The sequence below is a fragment of the Pelophylax lessonae genome, assembly GCF_965119305.1.
Source record: "Pelophylax lessonae genome assembly, chromosome: 10".
Classification (NCBI taxonomy): domain Eukaryota; kingdom Metazoa; phylum Chordata; class Amphibia; order Anura; family Ranidae; genus Pelophylax; species Pelophylax lessonae.
In genome coordinates this window covers 129,308,705-129,326,073 of record NC_138777.1, presented here as the reverse complement: position 1 = coordinate 129,326,073, position 17,369 = coordinate 129,308,705, and the positions used below count along the sequence as shown (strand labels likewise).

At 47.8% G+C, this 17,369-nt stretch overlaps 1 protein-coding gene across 1 annotated transcript in view; it reads right to left on the bottom strand.

The window, feature by feature from the left end:
- Positions 1-17,369, bottom strand: part of SF1 (splicing factor 1) — a 183,151-nt gene that overhangs the window by 119,280 nt on the left and 46,502 nt on the right. Inside the window, exon 3 of the mRNA XM_082269639.1 lies at positions 16,011-16,086. Within this exon, the coding sequence (XP_082125765.1) occupies positions 16,011-16,086 (76 nt within the window). The remainder of the gene's footprint in view (positions 1-16,010; positions 16,087-17,369) is intronic.

Genomic DNA, 17,369 nt, shown 5'->3' with positions numbered 1-17,369 from the left:
TTTAATACATTTGCCTTCCCTTTGTCCCCAGTCACCCACTCCTGATTATTTTGTAAAGGGCCTACATGCTCAGACCTAACCTTTTTACTGTTAATATATTTGAAGAATTTTTGGGGGTTTGTCCCACTATCCTTTGCAATCTGTCCATTTCAAATTTTTGCGTCCTTGATTTCCTTTTTACATATTGTTATATTCTTTGTAACAATTAAATAGTAAGGCTTGGACCATTTGGCTGTTACCTCTGCAAGGCCCAGGGGAAGCTGTTCTGATTCCAAAGAACTTTTTAGTAACTATGCCCATTCCATAATGGTCTGGGAAACCAGAGTAATAGCAACGACCGGTCTAAGTATTGAACCCGCTATCACAAGTAGCGGTACAGTCTCAATCCTATCAACCGGGTCTTTAAAGACCGGAGACTCCTCCACTGGGACCACAGTAGATTTGTTCAGTCTGGAGACCAAATGGGTCCACCTTCGGTGGATTGGTCCATTTACTGACTACAGCGTCCGCAAAGGGGGTAGTGCCTCTTAAAGCGCCTCGGCACCACTAACGTGTTTAAGGCGCCCCCCCCCACTGTTCGTAACTTTACAAAATTGTCACTGGACAAAGGAAAACCTTGCCCGACTTCAGGAACACCTGCGTCCCCGACGCTGTAGAATCATCCGACGTATTTAGAGTTTCCCACACTGACACTATAAGTGCCCGCAAGGGTGGAGATGAGGATATTTCATCCTCGCCATCAGAGTGCGAGGGCGCAGATCTCTCAGGGTGACTGGCGTATGTCGCGGCCATATCAACCTCAAAATCTGAGGACCAGGATGAGGCAGGTGAGGGCAGTGGGCGCTTTACCAGTTCTTTTTTTTAGTACCAAATCAACTTTTGACACCAGGGTTTCCAAAGCGGCCGTTAAAGGCAGACAAGGGTTTTGACCCGGAGGACCCAAAACACCGAAGGGATCAGTAGGTGAGACTTGCTCCTGGGACAGCATGTTATACCGGGGACAGCATGTTATACCGGGGACAGCGCAATGTCACTAATACTGCAGAAAAACAGCCCCGCACCGCTGCACCAGCGGTACTACAGCACACTAAACTGCAATGAAGCAGAGTGGGAGAGCGACCTACAGGGACCCCAAACGAATCACCCAATATCAGAGAAAGCAGAGCTGGCCAGAAATGTGCAGAAAAAGATCTTCACAGGAAGAGGAAGTACCTGGGTAAGCACTAGAGTTAAAGCCTTGCCACTCACTGCTGTACAGCGTTCTCGGACTACAAGAAAGCGGCCGCCCAATGCATTTCTATGGGGAGGCCACAACAAAATGGCTGCCCAATTCATTTCAATGGGAAACTAATAAAAGATGGCTGTTGAGCCTAATACTACTGATCTACTGGAAAATAGTGGCATCCACAGCACATCATGCGGTCTACAGGATACCCTGAGGGATCCGGGGATCATCAGGTATGAGGGGGGGGGGCCCTTGCAGGGACCCCCATAGGATTAACACCCCCCCCCCAGCAGATCGCTCAATCAGCACAAGGGCCCCCATTGCCTGCTACAGCCCCTGCACTATACCGACTAAGGTAGGGACCCCCTATGAAATAATGGGGAGGATGGCCTGGGGGGGGATGACTTGGATGGTCGATGAGGGATGTTCCCTAGGGACCCCACATACAAAGGCGGGGCACGGGGGGATAACCAGAGGGTCCGACCATCCCAGGGAGGGGCCCATGTCCACCCCAAGACCGCAAGAGATATTGGGGGGGGCACTACTCACCATACAGATATTCAGGTGGACGCCACTCCGTACAGACCACCTCTCCACCTGGGGGTGAGGGTGCTGACAGCCAAGGGGTACACTGCGACTCAAGAAAAACCAGTTAGTGTGCGCCCCATCGAGGTGTTTTACTCGCTGGCCAGCCCCTGTCCAGTGGAGCTATGTCATGGCGAGGCCTAGCGCAGAGCTGCGACCTGCACCAGACTGGAAGGCCATAAGGATCTAGAATGTATAGTCAAGCGCCCAAGTCCAGCTGTTAATTGTAGTTCTCCCAGGAACATAGCTAAAAAAAAAAAAAAAATAAAAAAAAATTTAGACTAAAAGGTTTCCTTTTACATAAAAACATGCTAGGACCGAAATCCCAGCTGGGAACAAGGTCCTCCTACTGAACTAGGCAGAAAAAAAAAAAAAAAAATCAGTGTTTAGAAGACAAAAAACCCCACTCAGAAGATGAGGGGCAGGTGCTGCGTCTGTCGAACTTCAGCGAAAATGATTTTACGGTAAGTACAAAAATCCAGTTCTCCATCGTTCATTGACAGCAGCAGCTCCATATCTTCCTTAGACCAGTGGTCCTCAACCCTGGCCTACAGGGCCCACTAACAGGCCAGATTTTAAAGATAACTGAAATACATCCCAGGTGATATCATTTGCTGCTCAGTAAAAGCAGTACTCTAGTCTGCATCTCCCCAAAGTAATACCTAAAATCTGGCCTGTTAGTGGGCCCTGTAGGCCAGGGTTGAGGACCACTGCTTTACACCATTGGATGTCCCAAAGCAGTATTTTCATGAGGGGTGGGAAGACAATTGCAAAGAACGTAACTCCCCAAAGGCTAAACGTAGCCAACCAGGTAATATGGAGCTCAACCAGGAAACCCTGATAGCCCGAACTACATCCAAAGAATGCAAGGCAATTTCCTTGGGATATATTGGACGGGGAGGGGTACCACGCTTTAGGGAGGTGTCGCAGACCAATCAATCTTAAATATTAATAAGAACACTTCCAAACAAATATTCAATTACTGTGATATGTGCAGAAAAAAATGGATTTTTGTAAGATCTTACCGTAAAATCCTTTTCTCTTAAGCTCATTGACAGACGTAGTCTTCTTGATTCTCAAGAGCTGGGTTATGTTGTCTCCGCAGGAGTAGGACTAGGCAGAAAGACAAAACGTTCTGGCTCCACCTTAGGGGCAGTCCCTGAGGGTATATCCTCCCTCTCTCTGCTACAGGGAATCAGTTCTGTTTTAAAGCAGTACAGAGAATTTAACCCAACCCAACTCAATGATAGAGGGGCGGGTACTACGTCTGTCAATGAGCTTAAGAGAAAGGATTTTACGGTAAGATCTTACAAAAATCCATTTTTCTCTATCGCTCATTGACAGACGTAGTCTTCTTGATTCTCAAGAGCTGGGACATCCAGAAGCAGTGCCACAAATGAGGGGTGGGATTGACAAATCAAATCCAATCTAGAAGGCCCAACCGGTGCCAAACTAGAAGTTTTAAAGGCTCATTATAAACAAAGAATGAGACTAAAGAAAAAATTTTCCAACGGAAAAAAACCCTCGAGGTAGACCACTGGTCTCCTCAAATTGCGGCCTGCAAAACCTTGCGGCCAAACGAGGCATCAGACGATGCCATTACATCAACTTTATAATGTTTAGTAAAGGTATGCACCGACGACCAGGTAGCCGCCTTGCACACCTGGACCACTGACGCCTGATGGCGAAAGGCCCATGACGCACTAAGTGCCCGAGTGGAGTGCGCCTTAACAGGGAACGGGGGCTCCCGACCCTTAATAGAATAAGCCTGTACTACCGTCTGTCTGATCCATCTGGAAATGGTCGCGGCAGATGCAGGCAACCCCTTTTTGGGTCCATCCGGGATCACAAAAAGTGAATCCGTCTTGCGAAACGAGTCTGTCGTTTTCAAGTATACCTTGATCGCCCGGACCACATCCAAGGAGTGTAAAGCAAACTCCCGAGGATGACTGGGCTTAGGACACAGGGAAGGTAACACAATTTCTTCATTCAGATGAAATTCTGAAACCACTTTTGGTAGGAAGGATGGATTCGGACGAAGAACCACCTTATCTCTATGAACCACCAGATATGGTGAACGACAAGATAATGCGGCCAGTTCTGACACCCTGCGTGCAGAAGTAATAGCCACCAAGAAGGCCACCTTCTGGGACAACGTAGGTAGAGGAATCTCCCTAATATCTTCAAAGGGAGGTTTCTGAAGAACCGACAACACTAAATTAAGATCCCAGGGGGGTAACGGCGCGTGCACTGGCGGAGCCAGATGTCGCACCCCCTGGATGAAATTCCGCACCAAGGAATGAGTAGCCAAAGGCTTCTGAAAGAAGATGGCTAATGCTGAGACCTGACCCTTGATAGTACTCAAGGCCAGTTTCTGCTCAACCCCTTGTTGCAGAAAAGCCAATATTCGACTAATCGAATAAGACCGAGGACGGAACCCCAAAGGTTCACACCATGCAATGTAGGACTTCCATGTGCGATGATAAATTTTTCTGGAAGTCGCTTTCCTTGCTTCAACTAAAGTAGGAATAACTGAAGCTGACAAACCCTTGTCCTTCAGCACCTGGGTCTCAATAGCCAGGCCGTTAAAGCCAGCGATCGTAAAGCAGGATGGAAGATCGGTCCCTGAGACAGTAGATCCTCCCTGAGAGGAAGTCTCCACGGGACGTCCGCCACCAGTCTGACCATGTCGGCGTACCAAGCTCGACGAGGCCAGTCCGGAGCTACCAGGATTACTGGGATTCCTTCCTCCTCTATCCTGCGAAGAAGTCTTGGCAGTAACGCGAGAGGAGGGAAGGCATATATTAGCTGGTATTTCCCCCACGGGGCGATCAGTGCGTCTGCGGTTTCTGCTAGAGGATCGCGGGAGCGAGCCACGAATCTCTGAACTTTCCTGTTGAATCGTGATGCCAACAGATCCACATCCGGGGTGCCCCACCGTAGGCACAACTGGTGGAAAACGTCTGGATGGAGGGACCATTCCCCCTGATCCAGGGTCTGACGGCTGAGATAATCTGCCTGCCAATTCTCCACCCCCGGAATGAACACCGCAGAGATTGCTGGAACAAATCGTTCCGCCCAGCGAAGAATGCAAGCCACTTCTTTGGCCGCTCGGACACTCTTGGTGCCCCCCTGGTGATTGACATAAGCCACGGCCGTGGCATTGTCCGACTGGATCCGAACCGGGCTGCCCTGGAGCTGCTCGGTCCAGTGAATCAGACAAAGTCTGATCGCTCTCAGTTCCAATACATTTATCGGTAACCTGGATTCTTCCGGGGACCAAAGTCCCTGGACAGATAACTGACCGAGAATTCCTCCCCATCCGGATAGACTGGCATCCGTGGTCACTATTGTCCAATATATTGGCAGAAATGACTTTCCCTGGCTGAGCATCGGAGACCGAAGCCACCAGACCAGAGACTCTCTGGTCTGTTTGCTCAATCGGATCTGATTGTCCAGGGATTCCGGATTCCGATTCCATCTGAGAAGAATCTCTTGCTGAAGAATTCGGGTATGGGACTGGGCAAATGGGACTGCTTCGAACAAAGCCACCATCAACCCCAGAACCCTCATGCAAGTCCGAAGGGAAGACCAGCTGTTGGACAGTAACAACTGGACTGCTGATTGAATCTTTCGGAGTTTCCCTACCGGAAGAAAAACTCTTGTCCTGACTGTCTAGAATTAGACCCAGATATTCGAGCCTCTGGGTGGGAACCAGAAATGACTTTTGCTGGTTCACCAGCCACCCGAATTCCTGTAAAGAAATCATAGTAATTTCTATGTTTTGTAGCAAGGTCTGAGGAGACTCTGCATGAAGCAGAAGATCGTCTAGGTAACCAAGGATCGATATGCCTCTTTGGCGCAGAAGTGCCAACATTGGGGCCAACACCTTTGTGAAGACCCGTGGAGCCGTGGCGAGACCGAAAGGTAACGCCACAAACTGATAGTGGTTCTCTTCTACGGAAAAGCGTAGAAACCGCTGATGTCCTGCGAAAATGGGAATGTGAAGATAGGCGTCCTTGATGTCTATGGACGCTAGGACATCCCCTGGATGCAGGAAGGCTGCTACCGTGCGAATGGACTCCATTCTGAATCTTCTTATGTTGACAAAAGAATTGAGTGCTCTTAAGTCCAGAATTGGACGCACTTTGCCCTCTTTCCTGGGTATTGTAAATAGGTTTGAATAAAACCCTTGAAACCGTTCTGTCCAAGGAACGTGGACTACCACTCCTTGTTGTAGTAAATCTGTGACTGCTCTCCGCAGATCTTCTAAACGATCTGAGGATAGTCGGATATTGGAAGGGAAGAATCGCGCCGGTGGGAGAGATCGAAACTCGATCTTGTACCCTGACCTTATGACTTCGCAAACCCATTTGTCCGGGATTCTGGAAAGCCATGGATCCGGGAACCGGCGAAGACGTCCCCCCACCCCAGTTATGGGTGGGGGCGCACCTTCAGGCTTTGGATGGTTTATCTTCAGGTCTGGAGGGGGCGGGCTTTTGCTTGCCCGACCAACGTCCCCTGACCCCTCCTGCAGGAGCTTTGGAGGACTTAGTTTTTTCACCCGCGGGACGAAAAAACCTCTTGTGAGCAGAAAAAGAAGGGCCTCGTCTTTGACGAGTTCCTCTACCTTTAAAATTTTGCGGTAAAAAGGTGCTCTTTCCACTCGTGAGATCTTTAATGATCTCATCTAAGTTGGCTCCAAATAGACGCTCTACTGAAAAGGGGATATTAGCCAATGCTTTTTTGGAACCTTGGTCGGCTAACCAACCTTTTAGCCACAGTGTACGCCTGAGAACCACTGCTGAGACTGATGCTCGCGCCAATAATGGAGTGGCGTCTAACGCCGCATCACACACAAACTGTAACCCCTGTATCATTTGTTCCAACAAATCTGATACCGCCTGAGGGACTTCTTCTAAGTCCCGGCGTAACCACTTGGTCCATTCAGTTACAGCCTGCGAAACCAGACCAATAGCTATTATAGGTCTGAAAGCTGATCCAATCAAAGAAAACATGGTGCGAGACATAGCTTCTATCTTGCGATCCACTGGATCTTTAAAAGACGGAGCGTCTTCTAATGGAATAACCGTGGCTTTATTCAATCTAGCAATTGGTGAATCCACCACAGGTGGTTCTGTCCATTTCTTAATAAGGGTTTCCTCAAACGGATAACGCCTGTCAATGCGTTTAGAAATAGTAAAAGTGCGTTTTGGCAGACGCCATTCTTCTTCGATTGGATTGCCAAAACATTTGGGCAATGGAAAAACCTTCGCCACTTTGATGCGTTTTTTAGTCCCAAAAGGGATTTCAGTTTCAGCTATTTCCGATGGAATACCCTGTAACCTTAAGGTCTCTTGAACAGATACAATGAGTGCGTTTACCAACGCTTCCTCTCGGGCTATGGCGGATGCCGAAACATCCTCCTCACTGTCTGAAGAGACAGGACCCGAGACACCAATCCCAGATGAAGTACCTGCAACTGCAGAAATAGGCTCAGAGTCTGAATCCGAGGTTTCAGATAATAAGGGGTTAGGCGGGGGTCGCTTTCTTGCGCCCTGTCCCTGACAAGCCACTTCCACCCGGGACACAAAAGTTTCCATAATAGCTGACAATGATTCAATTGTCAATGGGGTGCTGGAGGATCCCGCAGACCCCTCGAGGGGATCCGGAGGAGATACATGAGTGGCAGGGTCCATGTTAATTCAGGACACCTTTGCCAGCAAAACAAAAAAACTTTTTCTTTTTTTTTTTGTGTGTCTCCCCCTAGCGCAATAGCGCCCCTCAGAGTACCTGCTTCTCGATCCCACAGAGAGAGAGGGGGACCCCCAAGGCTCACCAACCGATGCAGTGCAGTTTCCAACCAACTGCAGTCAGCGTCTGTCTTACACAGACTGGAAGGAGCTGTTTGCTTTTTCCCGGGTAGAAGGACGTGGCTCCGCCCCCTGTGTACGCCTTCCGGCGTTCCCAGCTCTCCACGAGGTAGTTGGGCTCACAAAACATGGCCGCCCCCATAGAAGAGACATAAGACTCCAAAAACATGGCGGCCGCGTGACCCGAGGACATACATGCATTTGGTCTACGGCAAAATGGCGGCGGACCGCCGAAATCGTTTTCCCAGCACATCCACCTGCATCTCTGCTAAGAGGCGATATATGGATCTACAGGAGATACACTACACATAAGGTAGGATTATACCTCCTATGTCTGCTGTAATGTTACAGTCTGCTGGGTAGAGTGTTAGCTCTTAAACCAAGTCCACTTCCCACAAACACATGCTGTATTACAAGGGGGACTTGTAAGTATCAGATATATACTGACCATATATGGAGGGGCCCATAATACATACTGCCTCATAACGAGGAAAAAAGGGAACGTTTACTCACCATACCGAACCGACAGGCACCCTCTCTTCACAATACCCTCTCCACCGAGGTGGGGGTTTGTGGACCACTCCGGACGCCTCGACTCTCTGGTTCCTGGCGTCCAAGCGACACTTTTAACTCGCAAGGTCAGTCCCTCCACTGGGACTCCGTCGCGGCCGACCCAGCGCGGAGCTCTGGTCTGCACGCGCTCGTAGGCAGCCCATACTTACTTGAATATGTCGCGGCCGACCAAGCGCAATGCCATGGTCTGCGCGCGCTCGTAGGCCGGCTGGGGTGACCACAAGTGTCGCCCAGTCCGGCATTTTTGCTTGAAGATCTCACAGGAAAAAACACTGGAGAAAACTACCTAAAAAATGTCTTTTTCTTAAAGAAAAAAGTCTTGCCAGGACCAAAAGATCCCAGCAAGGAACTTAGGTCCTTACTCCTGACTAGACAGAAAAAAACTGATTCCCTGTAGCAGAGAGAGGGAGGATATACCCTCAGGGACTGCCCCTAAGGTGGAGCCAGAACGTTTTGTCTTTCTGCCTAGTCCTACTCCTGCGGAGACAACATAACCCAGCTCTTGAGAATCAAGAAGACTACGTCTGTCAATGAGCGATAGAGAAACCTTGAATTATTTTGAGCACTTTCTGGGTGTACCTCTAAAATATTCAATAAATTAATCAAAAACTTCACAGAGCAGAGCGTCTGTGGCATCGGCCAGAGGATCCCGAGACCTGACCACAAAACATTGTACTTTCCTGTTGAGACGAGACACAAACAGAAGCACTTCCTGAGTCCCCCACCGGGCACACAGGAGGTGAAACATTTCTGTATCAAGGGACCATTCCCCTTGATCCAACACCTGATGACTCAGGTAATCCGCTTGCCAATTCTTCACCCCCAAACTGTGGACTGCAGAAAGAGCTGGAAAATTAGCTTCCGGCAAAACCAGAATCTCGGCTGCCAAGTGCCCCCTTGATTGATGTAAGCCACAGCCGTGGCATTGTCCGACTATCGAAACCGGAGAGTCGTGAAGTCGACCTGTCCAATGGAGCAGGCATAGCTTGATCGCTCTTCGCTCCAGAATATTGATCAGCAATGAAGACTCCTCTGCTGCCCAGGTCACCTGGGCACAAAGTTTCCCCAGCCCGACAGGGTGGCGTCCCTGGGCACCACTGTCCAGAACGGCAGGAAAGACTTGCCCCGGCCCAGAATAGGTGACTGGATCCACCAGGATAGAGCAGACTTCATGAGATGGCTCAAACTAATCTTCTGGTCCAATGACCGAGTATTCCTGTTCCACTTTGTCAGAATCTCCTTCTGCAAAGGTCTCAAGTGAAACTGAGCAAACGGGACTGCTTCGAAGGTCAACACCATCAGGCCCAGAGCCCTCATGCAAGTCCGCAAGGAAGTCGGTTTGGTTTTCATCAGCAACCTGATCACCCTTTGCAGTTACTGAAGCTTGTCTAAGGGAAGAAAGACCCTTGCCAGACAAAGTTGAGTCAGCCCCAGGTAAGTGACCCGTACGGATGGCGACAGCAGATTTCTGGAAATTGACCATCCACCCAAAGTCCTGAAGGGTGTGAACCGTAATGGAGATGTTGCCCAACAGATTTGAATAAAAGACTGATTGCAACAGGAGATCGTGCAGATATCCCACAATCGAGATAATTTGCTTACGTAACAAGGCCAGCACAGGGGCCAGGGCCTTGGTAAAGACTCTGGGAGCAGAGGCGAGACCAAAACGTAACAGCACAAATTGATAATGCTCCTCTGCCATCGCAAAGCGGAGGAATCACTGATGTCCCTCGAAGATGGGGGCGTGGAGATACGCATCTTGATATCTATGTAGGTCATAAAATCCCATTGGTTCAAGGATGCCACCATTGACCGAATGGACTCCCATTCCATTCGAAACTTCAGCACCTGCACAAAGCAGTTCAGATCATTGAGATCCAGGATGGGACACATCTTGCCCTCCTTTCTGGGTACCGTGAACAGGTTTGAAAAGAAACCCTGAGAGCATTCCTGCGGCGGAACAGGCACGGTCACCCCTTGAGCCAGGAGATACTGCACAGCTGCTCGAAGATCCTTCAAGTGTGAAGCTTCAGGTGAAGATTTGACTGAAAAAACCTCTCCCCCGGCCGGGACCAAAATTCTATTTTATACCCGGAACAAACCAGCTCACGAGCCCAATTGTCATGAATGAAGGAATCCCATGGTTCCCAAAAGTGCAGACAAGCCCAGACCCCAGAGACGGGCGGGGGCGCCACTTCATGCTGAAGAGGACTTTTCTGCAGCACCGGACTGACTGGCTTTGAGCTTGCTCCAATGCTTTTTAGCCCCTCCAGAAGCTCTGAAAGGCGGACTTAGCCTTTTCTTGCACCCCAGAGGCACGAAAAAACTGTCTGTGAGCAGTAAAGGAAGGACCCCACTTAGTACAGGGTGTTTTACCTTTGGAAGATTGAGGAAGAAGAGTATTCTTCCTGCCCGTCAGACCTTTGATCAACTCCTCCAAAGTCACCAAACGTTCTCCCAGAAAAGGGAGACTCGTCAGGGCTTTCTTGGAAGCTTGGTCAGCCGACCAGCTCTTCAGCCATACCATGCGTCCTAAGGCAATCCCACAGCCGAAAACTCTGTCCACCAAGGGAGCCCCATCCAGGGACGCATCACAAAGGAACACCAGGGCTTTGGCCACCTGGTCCAAAAGTTCCAGCTGTTCCGGAGGAACTATTTGAGGGTCCAAAGACCTTTCAGGGCCCTAATCCATTCTGTAACCATCTGTGAAAACAAAACAAGACAAAAAACGGTTTCAAAATGGAACCCGCCAACACGTGAAGATGGCGGGAAAGGGATTCCACCCGCCTGTCCACCGGATCCGTAAAAAATGGGGAATCTTCCACAGGCGCAATAGTAGATTTATTCAATCTGGAAACAGGGTGGTCCACTTTAGGTGGCACCGTCCAATGTTTGGAAACCGTATCAGTAAAAGGATACCGGCATTTAAAGTGTTTTGGCACCACTAACACGTGCTTAATGCGCCACCATTGCTCATTCACAATATCTTGAAAGGTGTCAGGACAATGGAAAACCTTACCAGATTTTTGAGTCTTGCAGGAGCCAAAAGCCACCCGCGTCCCTGCCGGCGTGGGCTCAGCAGCCAATTTTCCCCGAAATAATCAGGGCTTTCACCAAAGCGCTGCAGCTGAAGACAGGTCATCTTCAGGATCTGACTGCGAGGACAGCGACCCTTCAAGTAGGGGGGCGTCCAGGGCAACCACATCAGCCTCTGCTGCGTTTTCCATTTTTGGTGGTGTCCTCCGATTCAAACGTTTCCAGCCATTAACCTTTTTCATGACAAAAACTGACTTGATGCCAGGCTTACCAGAGCTGCTGAAATTGTGGCCAGCGACTGCGATCCGAACTGTCCGGGAGTCGCACAGAGTGGGTTCTAAGGGTGAATTCAATCTGGTACTCCATATTTAAAGTTTTTAAAAGTTGGAGTACTGTTGCTTTAAGAAGCGCCAATCGCAGCGGTCTGTAGAATCCCCCTTAAGCTACATTAACAGCGAGTGTGCAGGGATATGCCCGCACAGACCCCAGTACTGTACCTCCCCCAGAGAAAAAAAAAAAAACCCTTATCCTCAGCAGCACGGAGAAGAGACAGGACATGACCTCGGCCAGCAGCAGGAAGCAGAAGCACAGGAAGTGATGTAAAGGTCACGCTGCATAGTACAGAGGACTACGCAAACATGGTTGCCAATACATTGCAATTGGAAGCTCAGAGAAATAGGCTGCTTCATCAAGTCAATTGGAGAATTCAGTACATTGCCCACACTTAAGATGGCGGCGCCCACGGCTTGCCATGCTGCTAGGGACCGACACCATGAAGGCCTCAAGGATCCAAAACAGGAACCAGCAAGCCAAAGGTACCATGCTACCCCCTCAGGGAATCGGGCACCCCAGTCACGTAGCCCCACGCAGTAACAGAAAAAGCGGGAGATAAGCACACAGGCCGGGTACCAAGCAGGCCAGGGCCATCTTTTGGGAAGCAAAGGTCCCATTATCCCCAGGTGAGTGCCCACATCCCCCCCACCAAGGACACCAGGGGCAGGGGGGGGTCACATTTAATCACCATACCATGGACCAGATGGGCTCCGCTCCAGGCAGACCTCCCAGCTGAAATGGGGGTGCTGCGACTCCTGGGCGTTCCAGCTCATCGCATCCCGGCGAGGCATCCACTCGCAGGCTCCTCACCATACGGGAAGGGGCACAGTCATGGCGAGGCCTATTGCGGGACTATAACCCTGCTCACACCCGTAGGCCAGGCTGGGGGGGGGGGGACCATAAGGATCTAGATTATCCAGTGCGAAGCCCCAGCCGGCATTGCTTGTAGATCACCAGGAGAAATGCCGACACTAGTTAGCGAGCAAAGAGAAATAAAATAAAAATATTCTGAAAATTAAAAAAAAAAAAACAAAGACCCGAGTGCCAGCAGGAAACCTAGTTCCTACGCCTGCTCTAGGCAGAAACAAACTGGTTTGCTGAGCTGAGTGTGGGTTGGTTATGCCTGCGGGGACAGCTCCGTAGGCGTGTACATGTTAAATAAACATGTAGCACCAAGGTGAGCCCCCATGCAGGATCAAGTCCAGAAATCAACATAGGCCAAGCCCAAAGCATGGGGTCCAGGTATGACCGTGATTGCACGGATCCAAATACACTGCTTCTGTGCAGGCATTAGAAAACAATGAGGTGTTGATTAAAGAGTTAAGAACCCAAAGGGGAGAAGAGGACTAAAAGTGGAGGGGGCTCCATGTCGTCAAAAGCTTTCCAATGTCCAATCACCTGAAAGTACACACCTATAAACCCTAGTGCATCCTGTATCCTGTACTGTATGTTCAAAATACATTCCTTACCTTTTAGCGGTTTCTAAAGCTGGCCATACGATTGTTTTTTTTTCTTCATAATGCCAGCAGGCTGAACCCCCCCCCCCCCCCCAAACATTTCCTCCAGCCACACGTTGGCGAATGGGAGAATCCTCCCCATTCTGACAGCTGGGAGGTGCCCCCACTAATACACAGATCAGCGCTGGAGCCATTGATAGAGCACCATTTACTCAACGGGCAGATGAACAGGAAAATAAAAATCGGTAGACCAACTTCTGTTCAACTGCAGTGGCCACACAGGATTGAAATTCACCCAGTCTCTGCTAAACAGGCCAGATTTTGATCCATCTATGGCTACCTTTAGGAGAAGGTGTCACAGCATATTCTAAGAATCTTTCAAGTGTGTGTTGCCACACTGTCCCTCGTTAACAATGCAGGAGGGTGGATTCTGACCTTTTAACTCTTTGTTAGCAAAGACCATCTTTATATCTAGTTTACAGCTGATAATTACACCACAGCACCATCCTAAACATTACAAAGCAGCGACAGCATGAAAGTTCTCTTTTTATCTTGTGCTATGTTAAAGCGGAGCTTTAAGTGGTCCAGACCCCTTAACATGTCATTTTTTTGGGAGGGGAGCGGGTACCTAGTTTTGACAGGTACCCGCTCCCAATTCCACTCGGGCAGAAGTTCCTCTCCCCCAATCTTCGGGGACACGTCACAGGTCCCAGAAGAATGGTTGACCATTCAGGAGGCGCCGCACCCTGCTGTGAAGCCGCAAGCTGTCACAGCCAGGTGCCCACACTAGAGATGGTGGCACCACGGGTAATAGACGGAGAGAACCGAGGCTCACCCCCCCGCCCAGCATTGCTGGACCGTGGGACAGGTATGTGTTTATTAAAGGTCAGCTGCTACCCTTTTTGTAGCTGCTGACTTAATACAAAAGCCAGTGGAACTCTGTTTTAATATGTCACAAAGAGGAGTTATCCCAATTTTGTTGCTGTTATTCCAATTTTGTTGCAAGTGTGGAAATCCACTTTGAAGTGGGAGTAAACTCCCATGCGTTATTTTATCTATAAGGCAGCTTACCTATAGGTACTGTATCTCTTAAACGTGCACAGTTTAGGAAATGTTTACTATATATGCAGCCGGTGTCACCGGCACGGAACAAACAGCAGTTTACTACCGCTTTAAAAAAGGGATAAAAACACAGGTAAATGTGCTTGTATTACAGAAATGCACTTTATTTTTCTTTGACATACACTTTCATTATGGTTTAGGAATTCATAAAAACTTCTTTAAAGTAGGAAAGTAAGCAGAACGTTTATAATTCTAGTGTTCAGGAGTATATAAGCAATAATTTCAAGCAAATAGACATTCCAGCAAACAGGCCGTCCAGAGCAGAGTTTCTCAACCAAGGTTGCAAAAGCATGGGACCCAATTTGCCATGGATGAGTGTCATCGGTCAGAAAGGCCAGCCGCATAGCTATCAATGATGCACTACAGCCAGGACTTATGGTGTTTTTCGTTGCTATGGTGATGGACGGCTCACCTACATCAGGAAAAGGAGTGGGAACAGCTTTGCTATAGCAGTGACATTTCAAGGCAGATCTTATTGCTCATTTTCATCTAGAACACTATATGCAGATTGTCCCTTTAAAAGGTGCTTTCCAATTTCAAAGTGGAAATCTCATCTACATGCCCTTTCCCTCACATCTTATCCAGAGATATACCTTGCAATTAATTGCGTGGCTTTAACTAAGTCCCCTGACAGCACCAAGGCTGCAATCACACCAAGAAGGCTAAGCAGCAGAAAAGTCTGTTGGCTTCATTGCTAACTCTAATCAAACTGAACAGAGGTTCAATTTGGGGAATCCCTCCAGGATCTAAAGCTGGCCACTAACCAGTAGATTTTCAAACATCCGTACAAAAGTTTTAATACACTCGATTACGACATTCTAAAGTCTTTGGACATTTACATTCGCACCACAAAATGTTTAAAAGAAAATATGAAAGGAAAACAACACACTTCGGCACAGCCAAGGCTCGTTTGGCTGTACTTGTCCTGTGGATCACAGGAGTGCAATCCCTTTTGCACTCCTTTGACCCTTTTCAGTAGAGAACAGGTTGAAGTCTGCTCTCTGTTGACATCACAGAGCCTGTCCAGGCTCAGATGTCATCAAGACCACGGAGTCGGGGGGATCCGCACACATGCCTGGACCGGCAGCTGACTCAGCCTCTCAGCGAGTTGCCTCCACATTCCAGAGCTTCAATGAGCGAGGAGAGGGCAGAGCAGAGAGCTCCAATGAAGAAACTAATGACCACACTTCCAAATGCTACTAGATCTTCTTTAATGCAGGGTATGATTAAGCGATTCAAGAAACAGGTCAACCATGCTCTTCCAATCAGTGTCATGAACTCGCCTTGATTCCATTTGTTGGATGATTGCATTGCAACAAAGATCTGGTAGCATTTGAAAGTGCGCTCATTCGTTTCTTCATTGTATGCATTCGCCGGACCGAGGACTGGACCTGCACACCTTTATCTACGAGCTTTCACTAATCACCTGGAGCAGCGTTCTCTCCCTTTTGTGCTGCAAAAGCAGAACACTGCTGACTGACTGTCCACTGCATCCACCTGGGCAAGTATGAACAAAAACACACACACCTTTTAAAAACTCCTTCAAGAAAAATTGTGCATCTGGCACCATTTTGGAAGAAGTATATGACCAGCTTAAAGATTTAGCTTTAAAATAAAAATGTTTTATTACCCTTCTAACCATATGCAAAAATGCAAATCCTTAAAAACAGAAAATAATCCCACTAAGTGAAAATATGATAAAAATCTTTACTAGATGTCATACTCTACATATTAAAGACAATGAGTCCAAGAGAAGATGAAACTTTTACTGTCATGTGCTACAAGCGAGCAGAGGGGTTTCCCAACCTGTCTTCTGGGTTAGGGGGTATTCCCAGGTCTCCAGTGCGAAGCTTGCGAGTCAGATCCTCAATTTGCAGTTGAACTGGAAGAAAGCAGGTTAGAAAACAAAAAAGGAATGGGAGAAAATGGTTACAAACCCAAAAAGAGGAGAAAAATTAACCCACAACAAACAGATTATAACCAGGGCAGAACATGTTAAAACCAGTAATATGAAATTGCAAATTATACTTTTTTCAACTTTGATGCTTTACTGGGCCATGCTAACAGTTCAAAGCCTAGAAATTAACAGTGGTAAATGCAGACAAACACCAAATGCTGTCTGGCAGAACTTAAGTTTGTTAAGAGGGAAAACCCCCACATATTTAACAAAGTTGCAATACCATTAAAAAATTCAGAATGCAATTAGGATGGAGAATGCTTTCACTCTTGCAAAATTAAAAAAAGGAAAAACCTGGCTTGGGTCATTCCATGATGCAAGTTTTAATTGCTACCCCTCTTAATCTTTCCCCAACTTTTTTTATTCAATAGCTTGGGGGGGGGGGGGGGGGGAGATTATATTTTTCATTCTGCGCCACTAAGGCATTTGATACAAAAATGACCTGTTGTGAATTTCATAAGCCTACAGTCAGCTTATGTGCAGGCTTGAGAGGCAGCATTTTACAGTTTTAGTAATGATATCCAATATATGATGCATGGACAAATGCAAGGTAGTATCCACAGTCATTGAATTTTTATAGTATTTTGGGTAAAATTTGAATTCTGAACGAGCTGGCAATACAAAGCAACAGACCCCCCCCCCCCCCAAAAAAAGGGGGCACCTGCAGCATTTTAGCAGTACACCATAATGCATAGAAATTCTGTACTGGTGCACTGTAGCAATGATCTGTTGGCACTTGCTGTACTTGTGCACAGGAATGCCATTCTAAATCATCAGCACCACAACACAGTTAAAAGCAACACACATTAAACATTTTATCGCAATGTATAGGTCTGAACATTGTGATTAAAGGTTTCTCTTCCATTTAAAATTGATTTTATGTATCCAGTTATCTAACCTGGTAATTTCCGGCACTGTGCCTTAGCTTTGAATGCTTCATCCAATAAAAAGCAAAGCACGGTACCATAAAATTTAACATCAGACTTTTCCGTATATCTAATCTGCTTTGGCACTTTTTTTTTTTTATTTGTACACTAAATTTATGGGTACTGGTAAAAAAAAAAAAAAAAAAAAATCTATTTTAAAAAATTTGACCACCACAAAGAAAAGAGAAAACTAATGTACAGATCTTGCTAAGTATACAGATATATAGGCTCTTCCACTGTAGCTTATGGCGCTGCATTCAGTATGCATAACCTGCCAGCTCT